The sequence below is a fragment of the Pristiophorus japonicus genome, chromosome 21 (assembly GCF_044704955.1).
Source record: "Pristiophorus japonicus isolate sPriJap1 chromosome 21, sPriJap1.hap1, whole genome shotgun sequence".
NCBI classification, from domain to species: domain Eukaryota; kingdom Metazoa; phylum Chordata; class Chondrichthyes; family Pristiophoridae; genus Pristiophorus; species Pristiophorus japonicus.
In genome coordinates, this window is record NC_091997.1 from 42,757,146 (window position 1) to 42,772,117 (window position 14,972).

At 45.5% G+C, this 14,972-nt stretch overlaps 1 protein-coding gene across 3 annotated transcripts in view; it reads left to right on the plus strand.

Moving 5' to 3' along the window:
- LOC139233970 (rho GTPase-activating protein 27-like) overlaps window positions 1-14,972 on the plus strand; it is a 164,188-nt gene that overhangs the window by 138,440 nt on the left and 10,776 nt on the right. For all 3 annotated transcript variants that reach the window (XM_070864692.1, XM_070864693.1, XM_070864694.1), the window contains 3 exons: window positions 5,917-5,994; window positions 8,547-8,681; window positions 11,214-11,319. In XM_070864692.1, the coding sequence (XP_070720793.1) occupies window positions 5,917-5,994; window positions 8,547-8,681; window positions 11,214-11,319 (319 nt within the window). The remainder of the gene's footprint in view (window positions 1-5,916; window positions 5,995-8,546; window positions 8,682-11,213; window positions 11,320-14,972) is intronic.

Consider the following 14,972-nt stretch of genomic DNA (forward strand, 5'->3'; position numbering starts at 1 on the left):
ACATGCATTCTTCGGGATGTGGGCATCATTAGCGAGACCAGCATTTATTGCCCATACCTAATTGTCCTTGAGAATGTGTTGGAGGGCCTTCTATTTTGAACCATTGCAGTCCATGTGGTGAAGGCACTTAAACAATGCTGTCAGGGAGGGAGTTGCAGGATTTTGACCCAGCAACAACATAGGATAGAAACATAGAAACATAGAAAATAGGTGCAGAGGTAGGCCATTCGGCCCTTCGAGCCTGCACCGCCATTCAATGAGTTCATGGCTGAACATGCAACTTCAGTACCCCATTCCTGCTTTCTCGCCATACCCCTTGATCCCCCTAGTAGTAAGGACTACATCTAACTCCTTTTTGAATATATTTAGTGAATTGGTCTCAACAACTTTCCGTGGTAGAGAATTCCACAGGTTCACCACTCTCTGGGTGAAGAAGTTTCTCCTCATCTCGGTCCTAAATGGCTTACCACTTATCCTTAGACTGTGACCCCTGGTTCTGGACTTCCCCAACATTGGGAACATTCTCCCTGCATCTAACCTGACTGAACCCATCAGAATTTTAAACGTTTCTATGAGGTCCCCTCTCATTTTTCTGAACTCCAGTGAATACAAGCCCAGTTGATCCAGTCTTTCTTGATAGGTCAGTCCCGCCAATCCCGGGAATCAGTCTGGTGAACCTTCGCTGCACTCCCTCAATAGCAAGAATGTCCTTCCTCAAGTTAGGAGACCAAAACTGTACACAATATTCCAGGTGTGGCCTCACCAAGGCCCTGTACAACTGTAGCAACACCTCCCTGCCCCTGTACTCAAATCCCCTCGCTATGAAGGCCAACATGCCATTTGCTTTCTTAACCAACTGTTGTACCTGCATACCAACCTTCAATGACTGATGTACCATGACACCCAGGTCTCGTTGCACCTCCCCTTTTCCTAATCTGTCACCATTCAGATAATAGTCTGTCTCTCTGTTTTTACCACCAAAGTGGATAACCTCACATTTATCCACATTATACTTCATCTGCCCACTCAACTAACCTATCCAAGTCACTTTGCAGCCTCATAGCATCCTCCTCGCAGCTCACACTGCCACCCAACTTAGTGTCATCCGCAAATTTGGAGATACTACATTTAATCCCCTCGTCTAAATCATTAATGTACAGTGTAAACAGCTGGGGCCCCAGCATAGAACCTTGCGGCACCCCACTAGTCACTGCCTGCCATTCTGAAAAGTACCCATTTACTCCTACTCTTTGCTTCCTGTCTGACAACCAGTTCTCAATCCATGTCAGCACACTACCCCCAATCCCATGTGCTTTAACTTTGCACATTAATCTCTTGTGTGGGACCTTGTCGAAAGCCTTCTGAAAGTCCAAATATACCACATCAACTGGTTCTCCCTTGTCCACTCTACTGGAAACATCCTCAAAAAATTCCAGAAGATTTGTCAAGCATGATTTCCCTTTCACAAATCCATGCTGACTTGGACCTATCATGTCACCTCTTTCCAAATGCCCTGCTATGACATCCTTAATAATTGATTCCATCATTTTACCCGCTACTGAGGTCAGGCTGACTGGTCTATAATTCCCTGTTTTCTCTCTCCCTCCTTTTTTAAAAAATGGGGTTACATTGGCTACCCTCCACTCAATAGGAATTGATCGAGAGTCAATGGAATGTTTGAAAATGACTGTCAATGCATCCGCTATTTCCAAGGCCACCTCCTTAAGTACTCTGGGATGCAGTCCATCAGGCCCTGAGGATTTATCTGCCTTCAATCCCATCAATTTCCCCAACATAATTTCCCGACTAATAAGGATTTCCCTCAGTTCCTCCTCCTTACTAGACCCTCTGACCCCTTTTATATCCAGAAGGTTGTTTGTGTCCTCCTTAGTGAATACCGAACCAAAGTACTTGTTCAATTGGTCTGCCATTTCTTTGTTCCCCGTTATGACTTCCCCTGATTCTGACTGCAGGGGACCTACGTTTGTCTTTACTAACCTTTTTCTCTTTACATATCGATAGAAACTTTTGCAATCCGTCTTAATGTTCCCTGCAAGCTTCTTCTCGTACTCCATTTTCCCTGCCCTAATCAAACCCTTTGTCCTCCTCTGCTGAGTTCTAAATTTCTCCCAGTCCCCGGGTTCGTTGCTATTTCTGGCCAATTTATATGCCACTTCCTTGGCTTTAATACTATCCCTGATTTCCCTTGATAGCCACGGTTGAGCCACCTTCCCTTTTTTAATTTTACGCCAGACAGGAATGTACAATTGTTGTCGTTCATCCATGCGGTCTCTAAATGTCTGCCATTGCCCATCCACAGTCAACCCCTCAAGTATCATTCGCCAATCTATCCTAGCCAATTCACGCCTCATGCCTTCAAAGTTACCTTTCTTTAAGTTCTGGACCATGGTCTCTGAATTAACTGTTTCATTCTCCATCCTAATGCAGAATTCCACCATATTATGGTCACTCTTCCCCAAGGGGCCTCGCACAACGAGATTGCTAATTAATCCTCTCTCATTACACAACACCCAGTCTAAGATGGCCTCCCCCCTAGTTGGTTCCTCGATATATTGGGCTAGAAAACCATCCCTTATGCACTCCAGGAAATCCTCCTCCACCGTATTGCTTCCAGTTTGGTTAGCCCAATCTATGTGCATATTAAAGTCACCCATTATAACTGCTGCACCTTTATTGCATGCACCTCTAATTTCCTGTTTGATGCCCTCCTCAACATCACTACTACTGTTTGGAGGTCTGTACACAACTCCCACTAACGTTTTTTGCCGTTTGGTGTTCTGCAGCTCTACCCATATAGATTCCACATCATCCAAGCTAATGTCCTTCCTAACTATTGCATTAATCTCCTCTTTAACCAGCAATGCTACCCCACCTCCTTTTCCTTTTATTCTATCCTTCCTGAATGTTGAATACCCCTGGATGTTGAGTTCCCAGCCCTGATCATCCTGGAGCCACGTCGCTGTAATCCCAATCACATCATATTTGTTAACATCTATTTGCACAGTTAATTCATCCACCTTATTACGGATACTCCTTGCATTAAGACACAAAGCCTTCAGGCTTGTTTTTTTAACACCCTTCGTCCTTTTAGAATTTTGCTGTACAGTGGCCCTTTTTGCTCTTTGCCTTGGGTTTCTCTGCCCTCCACTTTTCCTCATCTCCTTTCTGTCTTTTGCTTTTGTCTCCTTTTTGTTTCCCTCTGTCTCCCTGCATTGGTTCCCATCCCCCTGCCATATTAGTTTAACTCCTCCCCAACAGCACTAGCAAACACTCCCCCTAGGACATTGGTTCCGGTTCTGCCCAGGTGCAGACCGTCCAGTTTGTACTGGTCCCACCTCCCCCAGAACCGGTTCCAATGCCCCAGGAATTTGAATCCCTCCCTGCTGCACCACTGCTCAAGCCACGTATTCATCTGCGCTATCCTGCGATTCCTACTCTGACTAGCACGTGGCACTGGTAGCAATCCCGAGATTACTACTTTTGAGGTCCTACTTTTTAATTTAGCTCCTAGCTCCTTAAATTCGTTTTGTAGGACCTCATCCCTTTTTTTACCTATGTCGTTGGTACCAATGTGCACCACGACAACTGGCTGTTCTCCCTCCCTTTTTAGGAAGTGGTGGAGTGCGAGATCCAGGGCAGCCACAGGGTGGCATAAAACCAATGAATTCCAATCTTTCTGATGTCCGATTTGATTTATCCATGGCTTGATACCAGACGGGCACTCTGACAGCATGGAGGCGGTCGTCGAGCCAAGGGAGATGGTGGAGCAATAGAGCTGGTTATCATGACCGTGTATATGGAAACTGACCCATTTCCTGCAGATGATTTCACCAACGATTGAACCTGGTCAAAGGTGACCGCACGTGGGCAGGAAGGGAAGCCAGTGCGGAGGTGCACCAGTTGAGTTCGAATAAGTAGGAGTGGAACCATGCATGGCCAAGCAAGACATGCACTTTGAGACACTTTTAAGTGTAACAAATGTAACACTTTGAAGTGTGATGGAAATGTTAGATACAAGCTTGTTTCCTACATAAATCTAATCTAACTAATATATATAAAAACTTGGCCAGTCTCCTGAAAGAGACTTGCTTTGGAGTATTACTGATTATCAAGAGTATATATAATGGTGAATTCATGTGTGTAATGTATTTGCTTCATGGGTTCTTTGCTTAAGAATTCATAGCAACACATTGCTCTTAAGAACTAGTTGGTTTATTAGCAAAAGGTTTAACAATCACACTAGACATTACCAGTCCATCCACCAGGCTCATAACTACCTGCCTCATCGTGGATCCCTTGAACCCAACTGGCTGGGGTTTTATTGAGTGTTGTGAACATCACGTGACTGGCTAAGCCACTCCCAACTCAACAGCTCTACAAATATTGTAAATAAACTATAAAACTATAAAGCCGAGTGCCCTCTTATTAAAGGGGTACTAGAACCGACAAATTAACAAATAAGACTTTACAGTGAACTTGAACGGTCAAATTAAAATTTGGTTGCCAGGGGTGATGATGCACTTCAGTCCCTTCGGTGCCCACCTTTCGCGGAAGGCCACGAGCGTACCGGTGGACACCGTGTGCTCCATCTCCAGGGACGTAGCCGCGAAGAGAGGCAGGCAGTCGGGCTGAACAACCGCCTCGACTGCCCGCTGCCTGAACTGGTTAATGGCCACCTTGGTCATGCTCAGGAGCAGTCCTACCATGAGGCCCTCTGACCTGCCCGCTCCCCTCCACACAGGGTGCCCAAAGATCAGGAGCATGGGACTGAAGTGCAGCCAAATATCGAGGAGCAGCCCCTTCAAATAATGGAAAAGGGGCTGCAACCTCACACACTGTGCATACATGTGGAACACTGACTCCTCCAGACCGCAGAAAAGGCCTGGGAGTCCGTGAACCGATTGCACGGAACTGCCCCATGTCAACAGCTCTACAACTATTTAGTTGTGCACTTTAATCAAGTGCCCCCTGATTAAAGGGGGGGGCATCATTCGAAAAACTTTTCAAGTGCCCACTTGTTTTTTTTTGTTTTTTGGGGGGTTTCTTTTGAGGGCGCAAAAACACAAATTATACAAGTGGCTGCTGGCTAAAAGGGGGCGGGAGGGGGGGCACTAAAACCAACAAACATAGACAAATTAAACTTTAGACACTAACAGATCAAATCAAAATTTGGTTGCCGGGGGTGATGATGCACTCCAGTCCCTCCGGCGCCCTCCTCTCGTGGAAGGCCGCAAGCGTACCGGTGGACACCGTGTGCTCCCTCTCCAGGGACACCTCAACAGCTCTACAAACCTGAGCATACTCACAGGTGCATACATTACAATGTGGGGTTGCATCTTCGAAAACATTTTTCTGCTGTCTGACCCAGGTATGCTGAGGCCAAATGTTTTTTCCCAGCATCGCTACCTTGGCTGGGATCTACTAATCTAGCACAGACTAGATCAAGGAAGACTTGTGTATGATGTTAAATTTTAAATTGTATTTACTCAGAGAGTGGAATTCGCTACCACGAGGCAAATAGCATAGTGGTATTTAAGAGGATGCTAGATAAACACATGAGGGAGAAAGGAATAGCAGGTTATGCTGATAGGGTTCGATGGAGAGAGGTGGGAGGAGCCTCGTGTGGAACAGAAATTTCAGCATGGACCAGCTGGGTCGAATGGCCTGCTTCTGTGTTATACGTTCTATGTGATTCTATGAGCTTTAATTCACACATCAATGTGGAGTATACTGATGTTTACTTTGGGTTTGGTACCGAGGCATAATAATATGGCATTGTCCTTTCTTGATAGACTTTTGTCAACCCTTCTGACCTGTTATCACCAGTATTCTCTGATTTCTGACTGAACATTGCATCATGTAAACACCACTCAGTGACCTTCTCTCTCTCGTTAGGTTTGGACATTGATGGCTTATACCGAGTCAGTGGGAACCTGGCTATCATACAGAAGCTGCGTTTCAAAGTCAATCATGGTGAGATTCCACCGCACAGTTTGAAAAGCTTGTTTGTACTACAACAACAACGTGTATTTATGTAGCACCTTTAATGTTGCAAAACGTCCCAAGGCGCTTCACGGGAGCCTAATCAGACAAAATGTGACACCACACCACATAAGGAGATATTAGGACAGGCTACCAAAAGCTTGATCAAAGAGGTAGCTTTTAAGGAGGATCTTAAATGAGGAGCGAGAGGTGGAGAGGTTTAGGGAGCGAATTCCAGAGCTTAGGCCCAAGACAGCTGAAGGCACGGCAGCCAATGGCATAATGAAGGAAATCGGGCATGCACAAGAGGCCAGAATTGGATGAACACAGAGTTCTCGGAGGGTTGTGGGGCTGGAGAAGAGTACAGAGATAGGGAGGGGTGAGGCCATGGAGGGATTTGAATAGAAGTCTGAGAATATTAAATTCGAGGCGTTGCTGGACCGGGAGTCAATGTAGTTTAGAGAGCACAGGGGTGATGGGTGAACAGGACTCGGTGCAAATTAGGCTACAGGCAGCAGAGTTTTTCTGTTTTAGAATCAGGCTAGCCCTAATTCCAAACTGAATGTTAAATGGAGGTCTCCTCCTTATTGTAAATCGTAGTTTCAAATCAGTGTTTTGGTTTGAAACTTGTTGTCTACCTGCTGCGTAGAGCAGGGAAGATAAGGGATGATGACAGTCAAGTGGGGTCATTTTGAATTTGAATTTAGATTCATATTACATTTGTAAATGATGCAGTCTTGCAGAGTTGGATAACTCCAAACAATCGAGTGACAAATTGTACTGCAGTTCATCTCTATTGATTCTGGGACATCCTGGGACTAGCTCAAATATTTCCAAAGGTGATAGCACTGTCTAATGGGGCCTCAGATGAAAGAGTCTACGAGAAATAATTTAAACAATTTATTGTTGTCTGAACGCTGCAAACATTATTATTGGAAAGAAGGCTTGCAAGCCATAAAGTGGGTAATGTAGTGCAATGTTCCCTCTAATTATGTTTTTTGAGTGCGCAGCCCATTTAAATTTCCGTGCATGCACGGATTTTCCATTTAAAAGCCGGTGAGCCCAGCTGCACGGGACCTCCAGACCGCTGCACGGCCGGGCAGTTAAATGGGAACATTGGTGCCGTGCTGTGGTTATGTTACTGGACTGGTAGTAATCCCAACATGGCAATTTGAGAATTTAAATTCTGTTTAAATAAAAAGCTGTTCTCAGTAAAAGAGATCCATGAAGCTGTCTGGTTATCATTAAAAACCCAACTAGTTCACGGATGATCTTTAGAGGACTACACCGGTTGTTCTTACCTGGTTTGGCCTATATGTGACTCCAGTCCCACATTAATGTGGTTTACTCTTCACAGTAGACACCTCAAGTCGCTGGAGAATTACCACTAAAGCTGTCTCCGCAAGATCCCACAAATCCCATGCAGGGACAGACGCATCAACGTTAACGTCCTCGACCAGGCCAAGATCCCCAGCGTTGAAGCACTGACCACACTCGATCAGCTCCGCTGGGCAGGTCACATTGTCCGCATGCCAGACACGAGACTCCCAAAGCAAGCGCTCTACTCAGAACTCCTTCACGGCAAACAAGCCAAAGGTGGGCAGAGGAAACGTTATAAGGACACCCTCAAAGCCTCCCTGATAAAATGCAACATCCCGACTGACACCTGGGAGTCCCTGGCCGAAGACCGCCCTAAGTGGAGGAAGTGCATCCGGGAGGGTGCTGAGCACCTCGAGTCTCATCGCCGAGAGCATGCAGAAATCAAGCGCAGGTAGCGGAAAGAGTGTGCAGCAAACCTGTCCCACCCTCCCTTTCCCTCAACGACTATCTGTTCCACCTGTGACAGGGACTGTGGCTCTCATATTGGACTGTTCAGCCACCTAAGGACTCATTCTAAGAGTGGAAGCACGTCTTACTCGATTCCGAGGAACTACCTATGATGATGATGCCCTCTGACGTGGCCAAGCGGGCTGCTCAGTCCTAGGGGTGGGCAATAAATGCCAGCCTTGCCAGCAACACCCACATCCTGAGAATGAATTTTAAAAAGCAAAGTGGAAGCTGGTTTCAATTTTTTTTCTCCGAGTTTCTCCACATCTAGCAGACAATACTGACTGATACTGGAGCGCCAGTATCTCACCCAAGTGGCCATACTTTGTGCAAACTTTGGCAGTGAGTGTCAATGAGCGCCTTGACTATGTAGGGCATCACAGCTAAGCCCCGATCTTCTCCTCATGCCACATCCACACACGCACATTCCAGCACTGAGTACTAGATAGCAATTGGGAATTGAAATGTGGCATATTTTCCAATTGATCCCACCACTGTCCTGCTGAGGTTAGCCGGCTTGGGGATCGTTCAGCACCATGCAACATTTGAACATGGGACCTTCCTGGTCTGCGTGCCTTAGTAGCCACAAGTGAGCCATCAAGGAGCCCATTGATAATTCTATCAAGGCCGAGAAGGGCCAGTCTTTAACTCGGTGGTGGCTCTGTGGAAGCTTAACTTGTTAATTCTTTGCTTCTACTTACTCTCTCTCTGTACAGATGAAAATGTTAACCTGGAGGAAGGTCCATGGGATGATGTCCATGTTATCACGGGGGCGCTGAAACTCTTCTTCCGAGAGCTGCCTGAGCCACTCTTCCCATTCAACTATTTTGATAGTTTCATTGGCGCAATGAGTAAGTAAAAGTGGAATGTTTATCTTTAGGGCTGTGCTGCCCAGCGTAACTCCCCAGTTGCTGTTTTTGCTAACCGGTTACGGGTTTTATTAAAATTGTAAATTGCCTGTGATATTGGTCAGTTGATGATTATAAGTTTTTTGTATGTATAAGATGGTAACAAAGTTGGGAGAGAGGCTTCAGAAACTTCTCCACAGAGCCACCTAGTGGCCAAAATCTGCAACTACGTTATGACGCTTGACATTTCAGTAGGAAAGACTGACGAAATATTGTGACAAGAGGAAGCAATATTTGTGGTTAAGAAATGAATGCGCTACACAACATCTTTAATAATATACAGATATTGCATTCATTTGATATTCCTTTGGCCATCAATATATTCATTACTAACATTACACAGGGAGACTTAAAGTCACTGACAGGCTGAGCGTTCAGAGTTGAAGTTCTCCTGTACAGCAAAATAGCACTTTTATAACCTTATTTTCTAAGAAATGTAATATATTTGGCCCATGAGATGAAGCAGTGAGAGCACAAGTTTGTATGCACAAGGGATGTTGCATGATTATTGTCCTCTCGTTGAGTTTGTTAGTGGGTAGACACGAGGCTGATACAATGTCTGATGTGTACTCCTGTGGAGAGGGGAGGGTGTATACACCTTTTTAATGTTACCTGTTACTTTAATTGTCCCCCCCTTGGTTTGTGAGAAATTAACCAAATGGCTAGTTTCCATGGACATATTTGTGGGCTGGACGAACCTACTGAGGGAATTGGGATGGGGAACGAGAAATTGGTGAGGTCAGTGGGAATTGATTGGTTGCGAATGATAAAGAAGAACTATATCCCATGAAAGCAATATCATAAAATCATAGACATTTACAGCACAGAAGAAGGCCATTTCGACCCATCGTGTCTGTGCCGGTCAACAAAGAGCTATCCAACCTAATCCCAGTTTCTAGCTCTTGGTCTGTAGTCCTGTAGGTTACGGCACTTCAGGTGCATATCCAAGTACTTTTTAAATGAGGTGAGGGTTTCTGCCTCTACAACCCTTTCAGGCAGTGAGTTCCAGACCCCCACTACCCTCTGGGTGAAGAAATTTCCCCTCAAATCCCCTCTAAACCTCCTACCAATTACTTTAAATATATGCCCTCTGGTTGTTGACCCCTCTGCTAAGGGAAATAGGTCCTTCCTATCCACTCTATCTAGGCCCCTCATAATTTTATACACCTCAATAAGTCTCCCCTCAGCCTCCTCTGTTCCAAAGAAAACGAACCCAGCCTATCCAATCTTTCCTCATAGCTAAAATTGTCCAGTCCAGGCAACGTCCTCGTAAATCTCCTCTGTACCCTCTCTAGTGCAATGATATCTTTCTGTAATGTGGTGACCAGAACTGCACGCAGTACTCTCGCTGTGGCCTAACTAGCGTTTTATACAGTTCAAGCATAACCTCCTTGCTGTTGTATTCTATGCCTCGGCTAATAAATGCAAGTATTCCGTCAGCCTTCTTAACTACCTTGTCCACTTCAGTAGTGGGCGGCACACAATGCCACAAAGTGCTGATACAGGTTTAGTCTGACTGTGCTTACTGGCTGATTGAGGTTGCCAGTCAGAGGCTGCAATATCTCCCTCAGGGCAGAGAGTCAAACCTTGATGGTCGCTGAGGCCTCCTGGCAGCTAGGAACAGGAGATATTAGTGGTATATTAGGAACAAGCCATGCACTTCTCCCTCTCATCTATCTTCTATAAGGGTCATACCCTGCATTCAAAGAAGGGAACCTTTACAAAATGGGGTATTTAATCTTTAAAAATGAACCTTTTATTTGTTATTGAAAAGAGTAGGGTTTGATTATGTATTGAGCAGACAATGCCGGAATCCAATAAAACATGTTGTAATGGAGCTGAAAATGGGAAAGGAAAAAGAAAATGCTTTGTGTTGCTGGGGTGGAGTTGTGTGAATTTTACAGCACAGGCAGAGGCCAGTCAGCCCAACAAGCCCGTTTCGGATCTCTAAATCTAATTCCCCTGCCTTTCCCAATGCCCTCTTAAGTGTTTCTTTTTCAAAGAGTTATTCACCTCACTTTTAAAACGATTATGGATCTCTGCTTTCATCGCTGTTTTGGTAGTGTATTGCATCTCCTAAAAAACCTCCTGCATAAAGTAAATGAATTCTAACCACTCCTTGTGTACCTTTGGTGATGATCGCCAACTAGAAACTGGATTGAGTGTGAAAGGGGCCCCTATTTACTGTGCCATGAAGTGGTAGCCAGTGGATTTGTACTCATTGATCCCTATATACACAAACGCTTAGGTTTATGCTCAGCTGCCAATCTCAGCTGGACTGTGTTGTCATGCACTTCAAATCAACCCTTGTCAGATTGCCATTTGCAAGGCCTACAATAAGTTGCCTACCTATCAGCCCAGAATGGTACATGGCACTAGAAAATCTAACTGGGGCAAAAACTGAAAGTCTTTTTTTTTTTTAAAACTGGATTGAATGTTTCTGCCCTCGTTCAAACTGCTTCCTTTTTTTCACAGAAATGGGAGATCCTGGTCAACGTTTGACATATATGAAAAATTTAATCCATTCACTCCCCGCAGGCAACCATGATACCATGCAAGTTCTCTTCAAACACCTGTGCAAGTGAGTACCTGCCTTCACTCTGGGTGAAGTATGTAGTGTGAAACCCCAGAGAAATGATGAAAGTGAAGTTGCACCATTTCCTAGTTTCTGGTGTGCCTCAGTCCTTTAATGCTCTTAGCTGGTGCAGCAGTTTAGCACACTGCAACAAAGACCGATGTCTTTGCAAAATGGACTCTGGTAGTTGCTGACACCATAGCCAATAGGAAACTTTAAGAGCAGAAAAACTCAATTTGATCTTGTCCAAATCTTGTTTCCAATAAAAACAGGCAGACATAGAAGTTGCAACACAGAAACAGGCCATTCGGCCTTGTTAGTGTGTACCCTCCGTGCGAGTAAATAATTTCCAGAACTTACTTGTACCAGCCACATAAATACTGTGGCTACAAGAGCAGATCAGAGACTGGGTATTTTGTGGCAAATGACTCACCCCCTGACTCCCCAAAGCCTTTTCACCATCTACAAGGTACAAGACTGAGATAAGGAGAAATTTCTTCACTCAGGCTTGTGAACCTTTGGAATTCTCTACCCCAAAGGGTTGTGGATGGTGAATAGTTGCATATATTCAAGGCTGAGATAGATAGATTTTTGGACTCTTGGGGAATCAAGGGCTATGGGGATCCGGTGGGAAAGTGGAGTGGAGGTCTTAATGAATGGTGGAGCAGGCTCGAGGGGCTGTATGGCCTACTCCTGCTCCTAATTCTTATGTTCTTAAGTCAGGAGTGTGATGGAATACTCTACACTTGCCTGGATGAGTACAGCTCCAACAACACTAAAGAAGCTCGACACCATTCAAGACAAGGCAGCCTGCTTGATTGGCAGTCTATCCACCATCTTAAACATTCACTCCCTCCATCACCAGCGCAACGTGGCTGCTGTGTGTACCATCTACAAGATGCACTGCGACAACTCGTCACGGCTTCTTCGGCAGGTCCTCCCAAACCCGCAACCTGCGCCACCTAGAAGGACAAGGGCAGCAGGCGCATGGGAACACCATCACCTCCATGTTCTCCTCCAAGTCACACACCATTCTGACTTGGAAATATATCGCTGTTCCTTCATCATCACTGGATCAAAAGCCTGGAGCTCCCTCCCTACCCGTACTATGGGAGTACCTTCACCACAAGGACAGCAGCGGTTCAAGAAGGCGGCTCACCACCATCTTCTCAAGGGAAATTAGGGATGGGTAATAAATGCTGGCCTTGCCAGGGACACCCACATCCCATGAACGAATAAAAAAAAAAAAAATAACTACCCTGTTTCCATATCACTTTAACTCCTTTTCCTTCATCCACCTTTCCAATCTAATCTTGAATGTTGACTGTAATTTATTTGCTTCATGGATTGTTTGCTTAAGAATTCATAGCAACACATTGCTATGAAGAACTAGTTGGTTTATTAGCAAAAGGTTTAACAATCACACTACACATTACCAACATCCACCAGGCTCACAACCACCTGCCTCATCGTGGATCCCCCGAACCCAACTGGCTGGGGTTTTATTGAGTCTTGTGAACATCACGTGACTGGCTTAACCACTCCCAACTCAATAGCTCTACAAACCTGTGAGCATACATTGACATAAATTTAACCACTAACCCTCGAAGTAAATTGCACAAACTCATTACTCTTTGTGAGAAGATGTTTCTCCTGCCCACTGTTCTAAATGTTGCTACATTTAGGAGCCGAAATTGCCCACCGCCCCAAACGAATCGCACTTGCCGTTTTCAAAGGGTTCCATCCATCGCAATGCATGGGGCGGACAATCCGGAGAAATTCAGGTGCTGGTGGGTTTTTTCCGAGTGCGGCGGGAGTGCTCTCAACATCAGTGTGGAAATGGGGGCGGGGCAGAGGAGCCGTCACTAGTGTGGCGGGAGTGGGGACGTGGTGTAGTGACCGACGTTGCAAGTCATTAGCGCCGTGCTGATGATGTCATCGTGCTGGCGCTTTACAACATCCTCCTGATCAGTTAAGGGGGAAGGCCGCTGCAAACCATGCAGCCACTTTAATGGCAAATACTGAGCCACCAGGGAGAGTTTCCATCCCAAGAGGGTGTGCCAGGCTGCTTGTTGGTGGCCCGGTCGAACCCCCGGCCATAATTGTCGGCCTGACCTGGCAGTCGGCCGACAAAAACAAAACATGGAGTTGCCCGCTGCACCACCTCCCCTTTAAGGGCAGCTGTTCTGCCAAGCCACAGAGAGGGTACCGACAGCAAAAGCTCCCGTGGGGCAATTCCGGGAAAGGGGCAATTTCCCGAGGGGCAATTTCGGGATGGGGTCGCTGCCTGTCGGCAAGGGGTCGGCGCGTGCACGCCATGGCAGGAAATGGCGGAGTGGTCCCCTACACTGTTCGAAACATGAGGAAGGGCAATTTCAAAAATGGCGGCCCCTCCGCAGAGACTCGGCGGCCACAGGCTTTATAGAAAGGGGCAATTTCGGCCCCTTAATCCTCTATCTACAGTCGTTCATTCTAGTCCCCTGTACTACTGGAAACAATCTGCTTCTTCCTGCCCTGTCCCATCCTTTCATCATTTAAAGCTCTTCTATTATATCGTTTCATAATCTGCATTGTTCAGATGAAAAAAGTCTAGCCCTTTCTCAGAGCTTTGATTCCTGATATTTGGTATCACCATTGTTATCCTACCCTCCCAAAGGGAACAGTTAGAATCGTTCCAGTGGTGGCCAGTAAACTCGAAGTGGTGTGGCCTACATCTTATGTCGTCATAGCATCATATCCCATCCTGTGGCTTGTGCTCAGGTAAAGTTCGGAAGAAGAGGTTTTGTATTGAGACTCCAGCAGATAAGTCAGGAATTTCTTGTTGCCTAATTTATACACTTGAGCACATTATCTAAACTGACAGCTCAGTGCAGTACGGAGGGAGTGCAGCACTGCCGGAGGTCTCATCTGCCCTCTCAGATGTATAATATCCTATGGCACTATTTGAAGGCAAGCAGGGTCCTGGCCAATATTTATCCCTCAACCATTATCAAATAAATCAGATTATCTGGTCATTATCTCACCGCTATATGTGGGACCTTGCTGTGCACAAATTAGCTGCCACGATTTCGATATTGCAACAGTGACTACACTTTTTTTAAAGTACTTAATTGGCCGTGAAGTGCTTTGTGACATCCTGAGGTCGTGAAAAATGCTCTTTTAATGCAAATTCTTTCTTTTTTTAAAAAAAGACTTGGATTTATATAGCGCCTTTCACAACCGCTGACGTCTCAAAGCGCTTTATAGCCAAAGAAGTACTTTTGAAGTGTAGTCACTGTTGATGTCATGTATTCAACTATCATTGTAACCCATGTATAAGCTGACCTAAGTTGTATACCTTGAGAACATTGACCACAAGGGGGTGAACTTGTGGGAGACACTCCTAACCTGGACTTTCAGGTATAAAAGGGGAAGCTCCACCCACCTTCATCACTTGAGGTCTTGGTATTAAAGGTAACTGGTCACAGAGTGACCTTCTCTCAAATATGGGCCTCGTGTGCATTTATACTGTATAGTAAGGACATATCAGTTGCAATATGGGAAACGCTGCAGCCAATTTGCACACAAGCAAGCTCCCACAAAGAGCAATGTGATAATGACCAGATAATCTGTTTTAGTGATGTTGATTGAGGGATAAATATTAGCAAGGACACCTGTGC